General features: G+C 37.1%; 1 protein-coding gene across 5 annotated transcripts in view; it reads left to right on the top strand.

Annotated features, from left to right (window-relative positions):
• Positions 1-12,638, top strand: part of BIRC6 (baculoviral IAP repeat containing 6) — a 170,721-nt gene that overhangs the window by 116,664 nt on the left and 41,419 nt on the right. For all 5 annotated transcript variants that reach the window (XM_077343614.1, XM_077343600.1, XM_077343607.1 and 2 more), the window contains 3 exons: positions 1,047-1,264; positions 2,751-2,915; positions 3,638-3,806. In XM_077343614.1, coding sequence (XP_077199729.1) covers positions 1,047-1,264; positions 2,751-2,915; positions 3,638-3,806 — 552 coding nt within the window. The remainder of the gene's footprint in view (positions 1-1,046; positions 1,265-2,750; positions 2,916-3,637; positions 3,807-12,638) is intronic.

Here is a 12,638-nt window from a genome sequence, read left to right as displayed (position 1 = left end):
CTATAAAATATTAATATAAAGTTCTAAACAAATATATTGCTGTACAATGGTTAATGCCCAAAAGGGAGCAGAGCATCTGCTGGGGAGAGGGAACACCCAAGCTTATCATGCATTCCAAATCTCTTAACTATGATTTATTAATTAGAAAAATGTTGCACCACATTGGCAAGAAATAGTTTTAAGCCAACACTGAATCAGTGGAGTGTTCTGAGATTAAGGGTCTTAAATAGTATTGTATCACAACACTCCAATGGCATAAGGGACATGGTGCAGGTAAAGGAGCTTCTTATGTAAGCAGGACACATCTATTGACAACAGGATGTGTTGTCTGTAGTGGAGCAGAGGCTACAGCCCATTGTATACCTATCGAATCATCATCTAATTGAAGAATGGTTTGTATTCAGACATAATGTAGTGCTCTACAGATCACATGGTGAAAGTGACATAATGTAGTGCTCTACAAATCACATGGTGAAAGTTGTAAAACACTTTAATGATGATTTCATTATAATCCTTTCAAGCAGGAACACATTTTGTGTTTTGGTTGATGACTTATACAGTTGTGCTTGTAGAATGAAGTTTCACGTACCTGGTAATGCCGCTCTATTTTCTTGACACTAATAGAATTTGAAATGTGGAAAGGATCTCTTGAACTGTAGTGAGGACTTTTGAAATATCCTGAAAGATTAGAATGTAGTGTCCAGATAATAGTGCTGTGGCAAAAATTGGACAAGAGCGTATTCAGGAAAATACAGTGCATTCAGGGGGAAAAATAAGTTTACTAGAACTGAGAAAGATAAAGGTTCATTGTTAAGCAAATGGCAAATAATTGAGTCAGAAAATGGCAAATACTTGCATAAAATGTGTCCATTTTAGGAACATTAATATTATGATCTCAGTCAAGCCCATAATGGAAGCTGAATCGTGTATTTCTATATTTTGTCCCACTCAAATAATTCTCACCTGTGTGTAGAAAGAATTTTGTAATAAACAGAAATATTTTTTTACAAAACAAAGAACCTGTAATGTATTTTCTCTCCATCTAGGTCACATTCTACAATCTCCTTCAGCTAATGTTCTTCCGACCCTTCCATTCCACGTGCTGCGTAGTTTGTTCAGCACCACACCATTGACTACTGATGATGGAGTCCTCCTTAGGCGGATGGCACTGGAAATTGGGGCAGTACATCTCATCCTTGCCTGTCTGTCAGCTCTTAGTCACCATGCTCCAAGAGTTCCCAATTCCAGTCCTAACCAGACAGAGGTCAGTTTAATTTCAGATTCATTAATTCAGAAATGTAGTATCTAAAGACTTCTCTTTCCTCACCATTAAACTGTTTATGTTGGATTTTTGGTACTAATGTATTGCCCAAATGCATGCTTGCTTTATGGAAATGGCATCTTCTAAAACAATCTTAATGCTGTGGCATGTGGGAAATGCCTTCTGTGGAGTTCCTTAAGCTTCTAACAATGTATAGTTAACACAGCTCCTACAGGCTTAAATCTTATAGGTCTTCAGTGAACTATACTTAGAAAATATGTAAGGTTACTGCAGTGGACTTGAAAGAGCTGTCCACTTTAAAAATAATACTTGTTTTGCTTAATGATCCAGAAGACTTGAACAGGTAGAACAGGTGATATAGCAATAGTCCCATAGTGCTGTTCTTAATGGAGAATTATTTCTTCCAAATGAGCTGTCAACAGGAAGCATTCTCAGCAGGTTCTTTCTCTCCCTCATTTTATCCTTTGTCACTATATATAATAATTGAGCCACCCACCATATCCTGTCCCAACTTCCTTAAAAATATAATTAAGGTTCCTTTGCCCAATTTAAAGAGGAAATCTGAGTGGCTGCTATTTTTACAGGTGCTGCTTGTTATAAGCACTGTGGGGTTTAACAGTGAATATAGTGGCCTGGAACTAGTTGACCAGATGCCAGTCTTGGACCATCAGTCCAAGAAAGTTTGGTCCAACTTTGTCAGATATACAGTGTGCAACATGTGGCATGGTTCAGATCCTATATTGGGTTGTATGGACACTCGCATATAACTGATTAAGGCTGCTTTTGAGTCTGCTTTGAGATGTAGGGCTTGATTCAAACTATCATCAACCATTTACAATAGTCAGATTGTGACTTCCTCATCTCCATCATTCCTACTACAGTTTGTGGGACCCCTGAAATTTTGTTGCTGAGGACCAAGGTGTGGAGGCCAAAGTGGGGTGTGCAGTAAAATTCTCATCCCCCCCCCTCAACTACTGGCAATTAATACTGGTAGTTCAGATGCAGTATATTGTTTCATTTGTTTGCCAGATCAAAATTAAAAATAAATATATATAAATTGCAGTACCTATAAAATATATATTTAGTTCCTTAACCAGAAAAGGGGATTACAGGATTTCAGGTTGCCATGGACTTGAGATTCACACCCCACACCTGTTTTATGCCAAGCACAGAAAGCAGGAACTATTTTTTCATACTGCATCTAAGCCACAATGCCCTATAGTGAAGCCTAGCATAAAGTCTACAGTTCTCTCTAGTTGTTTGGCACTTCCAAAAAGCAAAATGCTTACTTGTTTTAACAAGTCTCATCACATAGTTGGCACTTAAACAGATGTCTTTCTTGCAGCACTTTGTTCACTGCTTAGCACCATGACTCAAGAACCAGAGAGATTTGCTTAATAACTTCTGATTCCAAAATATGAAATCTAAGCATTCCCAGACAGTAGGATGACCGGTTTTATTTTATTAGCCACAGGTGTCCAGCACACATAATAATGCTGCAACTGAAGAACAACAGCTTTACTGGGCTAAGGGCACTGGGTTTGGAACTGGTTCCACAGCCTCTGGATGGGACGTGGAACAAGCTTTAACCAAACAAAGACTGGAGGAAGAGCATGTCACTTGCCTGCTACAGGTACAGTATTCCTTCATGTTTTTAGTTATGGGCTGGATACATTATTTTTAGCCCTGGAGCTTCTCAATTGTAAAATAGCTCACTGTTCCCTTACTTTAAGTTCTGTCTAGTTCTATGGCACTCCCTAAAAGCAAGGTACTTAATTGAATGATGTTCACGGTGTCTCTGTTTGTGCCTCTGGGTTTCACTGGGTTTCACTTTTCTGACAAGCTGCTCTTACTACATGACAAATTTAAGAAGTCATATGTGAAGTAGCACAGGGACCTTGTTTTTTTTGTGGGTCGGGAAGAGTAGAATTTACAGCATTTAGGGGAATGGCTTGGTCTGAATAAAAGAGACATTAATTTGCTCTTTCTGTATCTGAGTGTGCGTGTATATATACTGCTGTTTCATTACTGGGGAAGACCAAACATCGTTTGAGTGTTTCATGGATGTTTGTTGAGTTTGTCTTCACCATGTGAACTACCTATATACAGTTTCAGTTAAATCAGAAGTTATAAGTTTGTTTTTGAGATACCAATTCCTAAATTAATTTCTACAACTGCCTGATGAAGTTTATTTTGTTTTTGAACATTTGGCTTACTTAGTAACTGAAAAGGTTTTGCCATTGCAGTTTTAGATATAGGACGAGCAAGTATTTTCTGTTTTGTGATTAGCTTATGAATGGACAGTGAATTTTTTACTAGTAATACAATTTTGTTGCGTGATTTTCAAACTTTCAGGTTTTGGCAAGCTACATAAATCCTGCAGGCAGCACATCAAATGGAGATGTCCAGTCCAGTCATGAAAGCAGAGGGCAAAACAGCAATGCCCTTCCATCAGTTCTGCTAGAACTACTTAGTCAATCATGTCTTATTCCAGCAATGTCATCTTATCTCCGCAATGATTCAGGTAGTGTGCTGTTCTTTGTTTTAGAATACTGCATGTTCCTAAATTAAGAGTTTAGGAAAGTTGCTTTAAAGAATTGCTTCAAGTTCAAATGGGCATTTAAAGTTTCTGAGAAATGTGAGGGAAATATGAGAAGTTGAATGTGCTTGACTGGAGCGGGGAGGGATAGAATTGTGATTAAGCTGCTGTGGGGGTCTTTTCTGTCTTTTGAGAATATATTATGTAAAATAATCACATGCTTACTGTTCAGTTATGCAGTGAAAATTTCCAGGAATGCTACATGTTCAGTACTAAGTGATAGTAGGATCAAGTCTATAGCCTAGAATTGTTGTTGGGAGTTTGTCAGCAAGTTAAATATTTACTTCCCTAAAAATCTTCTCCTGAAGTTTGGTGGACCTGTTGAAATAGTTTCCAGCTGTGCAAGTTATTTCACTTATAAATGAAAATGCATCAAGGCACTTCAGCATAGGACTGTTTTGGTTATTGTGTAGGAGAGTATAATTAAAATATATTGAATTCTCATGAAATAAAGGCCTCAGATGTGATTATATTTTTATGGGTATGTTAATCCTACAACTGCTTTATAGAAATGGTTTGTCATTTGCAACTTAGTAAACTTGAATTTAGTTACAGGTTCATTGATAACAAAGCAAGTGTTGGGCAATTATATTTTGCATGCCACTTGAAAGCATTCAGAAGTGTTCAGCTATAACTAGGAATTCAGCCAACAGAGAGTAGAGAGAGAGAAAGAAAGGCAAGAATATGCTGAGCTACCTTATCTTTGCTATATATTTTCATGCTGAGATGTTAGGCTCATATAAAATTAGTTTTAAAGGTATTCATGATAGATCCTATTAATCTGATAGATGTTCTTGCTGATGGTTTTGATTTGTGTTGATTTTTATTGCTGATGTTATGGATAATATTAGGTACTTCAGTTATTTTTGGTCACAGTTCCAGTTCCAGTTTGAGATAGGTAGGATACAAATCTTTTGAATAAATGACTAGTCTGCAATGGCTGGAGCAGGCTTTCTCAAACAGGGTTTTGTGAAATAGCCCTAGAAGCGTTTCCCGAACAGTTGGGAGTTAATTATTTTTTACATATTTTTAAAAATTGTTAAACGTTTATTCAGTGATATGACCATATATAGTCATGTCGACCTCCCCCCACCCCCATGGCCAGTGACTGGCCTGAAAGGGTTGGGAAGGGGATGCACACAGCTATGCTTCCCATCCATATTCTGCATGATCGTGCCACTTCTGAGCTTTTCAAAGCCTGAAGAATGTTTCAGACCTTGCTCAATGCCTGGGTGGGCATGTACAGAACTATGCTTCCCATCCATATTATGCACAATTGTTCCACTTCTGAGGGTTCTCAAAGCCTGAAGAATGTTTCAAGGGTTTCTCAATGGTAAAAAAGTTGAGAAAAGCTGAAAGCCTTAGAAGCATCTAGTAATAGACTTAACAGGCAGGAGAAAGCTATTCTCAAGCTTTGAATTATTTGAATCACTAAGGTCCATTCAAAGCTCATTGGCCTTTTATTCTTGTTCAGAACTTCAGGAGGGTTTTTTCTAGTTGCCCATCCCAAGCAAAACTAGTTGTTTTTCAGTTCTGATAAGTTCCTGTGGGCCTAAAAAAATCCTGGTTTAGGATAGGAATCCTGTGTTTGTTGGAGATGAATTCATCCAGCATAAGTTGTTCTGATATTTCATTTACGTTATATCTAGTCTACCTTTATCCTGAAGGCAACCAGTCTTTTGCCTTTTTATCAGGAACTTCTTCCAGATGTTTAGATGGAATTTCTTTTGCATTAATTTCATCCCATTGCATCTGGTCCGGGGCAAGAGAGAACAACTCTGCTCCATCCTATGTGAAAGCCTTTTAAATACTTGAAGGTGATTTTCAGATCCCCTCTCAGTCATTTCCTCTCCAGGCTAAACAGACCAAGCTCCCCAAACCTTTCCTCATACAACTTGGTTTCCAAACCCCTCACTATCTTTGTTGCCCTACTCTGGACACGCTCCAGTTTGTCTTCATCCCTCTTCAACTGTGATGCCCAAAACTGAACACAGTACTCCAAGTGAGGTCAAACCAGAGCAAAGTCCCATGGTATGGACATGATACTCATTTGACACATCCCAAAATCCCATTTGCCTTTTTAGCCACCAAGTCACACTGCTGATTCATGTTCAATGTATGGTCTAGATCCCTAGATCCTTTTTACACATTCTACTGCTAAGACAAATCTCCCCCATCCTATATTGGTATAAATGGTTTTTTTCTACCCAAATGCAAAAATTTACATTTGTCCCTAGTGAATTTCATTTTATTTCATTTAGCCCAGTTCTTGAGCCTATCAAGATCATCCTGTATTCTGATTCTGATTTCTGTTGTGTTTGCTACCCAGTTTAGTATCGTCTGGAAATTTAATAAGAACCCGATCTAATCCCTCATCCAAATCATTTATAAATATGCTGAACAACACAGACCCCAGGACAGATCTCTGGGGCACTCCACTTGTCACTGTTCTCCAAGAGGATGCTAAACCATTTACAAGTACCCTTTGAAAGAATTAGGATCCACATCTTATTTTACCAACTTGTCAACAAGAATATCATGTGGAACCTTTTCAGAAGCTTTACTGAAATCCAGATAAACTATGTCCACAGCACTCCCCTGAGCCAGTAATGTAGTCACTTTCTTGAAAAAAGAGTTAAGGTTGGTCTGACATGACTTGTTCTTACAAAACCCGTGCTGAGTCTTAGAAATCACAGCTCTCTGTTCCAGTTGCTCAAGCACTGTCTGACTATTAGTTCCAAAATTTTGCCAGCTACAGCTGTCAAGCTGATGGGTTGGTAGTTACCTGGATCCTCCTTTTTCCCTTTCTTGAAGATGGGGACAACATTTGCCCACCTCCAATCATCTGGCACCTCACCTGTTCTCCAAGCAATGTCAAAAATAACAGACAGAGGTTCAGAGATTACATCTGCAAGTTCTTTTAGTACCCTTGGATGCAGAAGAACTTTGTTTCATTTAAAGAAACTAGGTGTTTATGAACTGCCCCCACAGTGATCCTAGGCCACCATTCCCACCCCCCCCTGTTGTGATATATTTTTGCCACATTGAGCACTATTTCCCTCACTACAGAAGACTGAGGAGAAATAGGAGTTAAGCAGTGCAGCCCTCTCTTCATCGTCATCTGTTATAATTTCACTTTCTTGCCCTCAGTGGTCCTACAGAGTCCCTACTCTTTTTCTTACTTGAAATATAGCTAACGAACCTTCTCTTGCTATGTTTAGCACTTCTTGCTAGCCTAAGCTCATATTGAGCTTTAGCTTTTCTTCCTACATTCATTGGTTATTTGTTTATACTCATCCTTCATAATTAGCCTTTCCTTCCATTTCCTAAATGACTGTATTTTACTCCTCTATTCATTTTACAGCTACTTATGGAGCCACCTTAGCTTCCTTAGGCTCCTTCCATCTTTTTTTTTCTCAAGGGAATTGTTTGTGATTGAGCTCAAGTCCTCTGACTGGCTTGGTGGTCTATAGCAGGCCCTCACAATAATACCATTCTCATTTCCTGCTCCTTTTATATTTACCCAAATACACTCAACTGAACGTTCATGCTCAGATACCAGTATTTCTTCACAAGTATAAAGATTCTTAACATTTGTTGCTTCTCCTCCCCTCTTCTCTACTTGTCTGTACCTTTTGAATAGAGTGTACCCCTCAATTCTAGTATTCCAATTTGTATTATCCCACCAAGTTTCCGTGATTCCTATTAGGTCATAGTCCCCTTCCTCTATTAGGACTACTAGTTTCTCCTGCTTGTTTCTCATATTCTGTACATTAGTGTAAAATGTAACATTTTAGATATCTTTTTATGGAGGCCCTCTTCTTTTTTAATGTATCATATCCCTGTCAGAATAGCAAAGCAGAGAAGTTCTTGTACAAAATTGGCAGGGCATGGATCACAGCCTCTCTGGCTCGCTCTCATGTCCCCCATCAGATGGCACCCAGGCATGTTCCCTGGCTGCTACCCCCTTGAAACACCTCGGTGTGACTGAAACATCTTTTTGGCAGTTATTTAACTCAGTCCTGTCACATGACACATCCTTCTGTATATAGGCAAGGTAACTAGAAGTTCTTGTTATTCTAATTTTAAAATAAAACTTAATTATATTTCATGCTTTCTTTTCATTCAGATGCTGTTCATAATAAGTAACACTGAAGTAATGTTGGTGTTAATACAAATGTTCATAGGTTTTTAGACAGTTTACATAAATAAATCTATATCACAAGTGTCTTTTCTGAGACATCTTACTGGCTTGGATCCAGAAAATGCAAGAATTCTGCTTGGAGAATGGATTATTGACACCTTTCCCTTTTTGCTGTAGCCTGTGACCCTAGCTATGGCTAGGGAACTATCAATAATGGCATGGCACACAGCACTGCAGGAAAGTGGGTGGAAAAATCACCCCAGCTCTTGTGCAAGAAGAGTCCACTTGTGTGAGAGTTGAAGGGGCAACCAGTTTTTCCTTCCACCTATAGCCCCCTGCATAGAATTGGATGCCATTTCCAAGAATTCTTTTGGGTGGGGCAGAAGGTTGCATGAAGAAAGGAATAGTGGTGGTGAGAGTCTCTGAATCAAAACATCTATAGTTAACGAGCATCTGTTAATTACATCTGCGTCAGATGTGCATGCTGCATGTGGTCTACTGTGGTCAAAAACATGTATCTGAAAGCTTGCCTTGGATAACTAGTAACACAGTTTCTTTCAACAATAAAAAACAAGGATTAACATTTTTGGTCTGTAGATGGCATCAGTTTACTGCAGCAATGACTTATAAATGCCTGCCCAGTAAAGTGATTGTACATTTTGACAAGTTGCTTAATCAGTTAAGTACACAAATTAATCAAAGCCTATATTCCTAAATTATAAATTGACATTGTTATTCATTCCCCCTTGTTTAATTGTCAGGCAGTACTTACTTTGGCAGAATTATCTTAAAATCTTCCCAAATACTTCAGTGGTTGCAAACACTGATTGTAACCCCCCTACCATTTTTAACATATGGATGTTCCATTTATTTGGGATCAGTCATTCAAATGAGATAATAACCAGAAGACATTTACAATACTTGCTTTTCATCTAAAGGTTTCTGACACAATGTCCTGGTCATACATTTTCACTGCTACATTTTTACATTTGTTGGAGGACTGAAGAAAACTTAACCTCTTCTTAGGGCTTAGCAAAAGCAGTGAATATGGATAGTGTATAAGTTAAAACTTTAATAAGAAATTTGACAATTGCTAGTTTTTCCTATGCAGATGCCTTGATTTGGATTTCTAGTAGCATGGTTCCTTTTGTAATAGTGTTCAAGCTCAAAAGTGACTGAAGGAAACAGCTGTTGTAATATTGTGATATCTTGGCCGATCCTGATTAGAACTGTTTGAAGATTATCAATACATCTCTTAACATTTGTCTCTTAACATTCATTCATTCTAAAGTTGGTTTTCTAATTCAGTTCAGACCTATAAAACCCTAAATGGCCTGTTATATGAAAGCACACTACCTCCCACATGTGCCACACCACACCTTGCTTGTTCTATCAGTATATTTTATGAAACAGAGTGGTTCAGAATTTACTTTAGCGTACTTAGTAAAATGTATATTCTGAAGTCTTGATAAATTAGAAAACTTTCTTTGATAGCAGAACATGGAAATATGGAAATAGCTGCTAAAAGTTCAATTGCTGAAGAGGAAAACAGATTGCAGTAATAAATAGAAAATTTTCAGTGAGTAAGCTGCTGTACCCTGCCTAATTAAACTTCATATAACACCATCCATTCTTCCTCTGTTCTGCCAATCTTGACAGATGTTGGCTCTTTAACAAAAACACTTTGATAAATATATACACTGTGCATCTCTATATAGTGCCCCAGCAAGCTCATATCCAAGAACCCATGGGGGGGGGGGGGCACTGGCAGGAAACTTTTTGTGAACTGCTTGTGGACTTCCAGGGGGCATCTAGTTGGGTACCCAAATAATGGATGAGAAAAGTCAATTTTTAAAAAACATTAAATCAAAATATATGTATTATATTACAATGTGCACTAAAACTATACTTCAAAAACATTGTCACATATCACCCTTAAAGTGGTGAATGTTTGAACTAAAAAAGTCCCAAACCTATATAGCCATGTTAGTAAATTAAGAGCCTTGAACTATTAACATAGGAGCAATAATTCAATATAACTAGGTTGATCACCTTAAATCACGTTAAAACAGGACCTAACATGTTTCATTCTACTAGGTCTTCCTCAGTGGTCAAATTTTTGTATATACATGCACATTAAGACTTACAAACATGTATTTGTAGGCAGGGAGATTATAAGGCTTTCCTGATATTCTGTGTGGCAAAAGAATTAAGTTGTATGAGAGATATCTTAATCTTTTAAGCACATATATCTAAGGAATGCAGGTTCAGTAGTTCTTTCTGACTATGGCTATCATAGTGTCCATATATGTATGAATCTTAATTCGAATTGACCACTCTAGGAAATTAAGATTCTATAGCAGTCAATCTTTGATCTAATCAAGAGGGCACTTTTTAATTGCAAAATATAGTAGGATTTCTGGAGAGGCAGCTAAGAAATATTCTAAATATTTGGCCAAATCAGTTTTCATTCCAAATTTTTTACACTCAGTTACGTTGCCATAGGCTTCTCTAAGAATGAATTCATAAATGTAGTGGATATCATTGCATTGGGGGGGGGGGGAGGTAATCTTAATGATTTACATGCCCTTTTTGTTAATGTCTTTACCATATCCCAATACAGCTGGTTATAACTTGAAAGCAGCACCATTTCAGCATGCAGGGTTATTAAATGTAATATTTTCTTCTCATCCTCCCTTATGTGAACATATTCTCAACTTATACAGCTTATATTAATTTTACTGGGAATTTATATGCCTACCTGTTTTTCATTTCCAATACACTGGTATGTTGCATTTTTTTGGTCTTATTATCATTTCAAAATGAAATTGCTATTTAAACGTAGTGGAGGGTAACTGCCATATTTATGCCTCTGTATCTAGAAACATAGATTCATAGAATCATAGAGTTGGAAGGGGCCATCGGGCCATCTAGTCCAACCCCCTGCTCAACGCAGAATCAGCCCTAACCATCCATGAAAAGTATCTGTCCAGCCGCTGATTAAAGACTACCAGTGTGGGGATCTTTATTGTACTATATAGTGTTATTCTTTTCTAATATAGTATTAGCTTTTGAAAAATGCTTAACATGTTAGCAAACTATAATACAAACTCCTGGGTTTTTTAAGTATTACTGTTTTTCAAAGGTCATCTGTGTTCAGATGTGAATTTTGTTTAAGTTGAAATAGAAGTATCAAAGTTCCATTTTTTTTAAATTGTAAACATTTGTATTTTTTAAATCTGCAAGTAGAGGAGAACATGGCAGTATAACGTATATCTCTTGAATAAAAGCTTAGAGATGCAAGTAGAAACTGAAAATTTAGAGTTGTTTGTGCATGTACATAGATTTGCATGCTTCCTTAAAAGTGTAAAATAAAAGTGTGTACAAATAGTAATTAGATTGGCAGTTGAATGTTAAGTAAATACATGAAATGTCATGCAGAATCTGGGCCATTAATGATGCATATTTGGAACTAGAATAATAATAAAATGGCTTAAATTATTTCCCTAAACCATTGGCTCTCAACTTCAATTATTTTCAGTATATTCCTTTCCTAATGCAAGTCAAATTTAGGGTTTCAATAATTCATGCCAAATGTTTCTGTTGTATAATACAGAAGTTATTTTTAAAATGCTTTTTGTTCAGAAAATATTTTAATCTTGATCAGAATTATTTAAAGGCAAAAATATCTGAAAAATCTTTTAGCAGAATGAGAATTAAAGGTGCTGCAGAGATACACAATTAAAATTTTATTTGCTCATAATACAGTACTTAACAGCGCTCTTCTTTCTACACTTACTATACAACTGTGTACATTTTTGCTTATATTGATAGTTTAAAAATGAACTAGGTTCCTTTCCACCCCAGTTTTCACCTACACTGTGGTGCATAGTCAGAAATCCAAAACCATAATGAGGATCACGTAAATAAAACATCTCATAGGAAGGTTTTATGGCACCATTATAGTTTAGGTTGTTTACATTAATAATGTCTTGCATATTCAATGGCAGCAGAATACCATATGCATTTCCTGTGTTAGAGCTTCATCAGTTGAATATTTGTCTTCATTTACATAATTAAACTTAGCTGGGTCGCAGATGTATTTTGCAGTTACTGGTGCAGTGCCTTTAACTAGGCACTTCACTCTGGAATGTGTTTGATCTTTTTGAGGCTCTGTTTCCTGTTGGGTAGTGTTCACATATCCATTTTGTCATTGCTGGTCTCTCCACTGTATGCTCAGAGTTGCTGTAAAAACATCAAAGTGTTGTGTAGATGTACACAAAAACAATCACAAATAGGTTCAGCACTGTTCCAACTATTCCCAACATAGCTAAAATAGATTCTTCCTTTTCTTCACTCTCTTCTTGTTTTTTTACATCTTCAAGTGTTGTGATGGCAGAGCTCCTCATTTTTCCTGCAACTATCTTCACCAGTGTTCCGGCATCTGGCTGGAAAGAACATAAAAAATTAATACAGTCTGCTCAAGGTTTATTGCAGAAAGGTTTAAATGTGTGTTTTGTTTTAAATAGCATTATTAATGTTTTTGCAACCTGTATCCTACTTTAGCAAAGCTGTATTTCTTGTGTTAAAACAAAGTCGATACAAAATGTGGC

The sequence above is a fragment of the Paroedura picta genome, chromosome 1, assembly GCF_049243985.1.
Source record: "Paroedura picta isolate Pp20150507F chromosome 1, Ppicta_v3.0, whole genome shotgun sequence".
Lineage (NCBI taxonomy): Eukaryota > Metazoa > Chordata > Lepidosauria > Squamata > Gekkonidae > Paroedura > Paroedura picta.
This window is presented reverse-complemented; position numbering and strand designations above follow the sequence as displayed.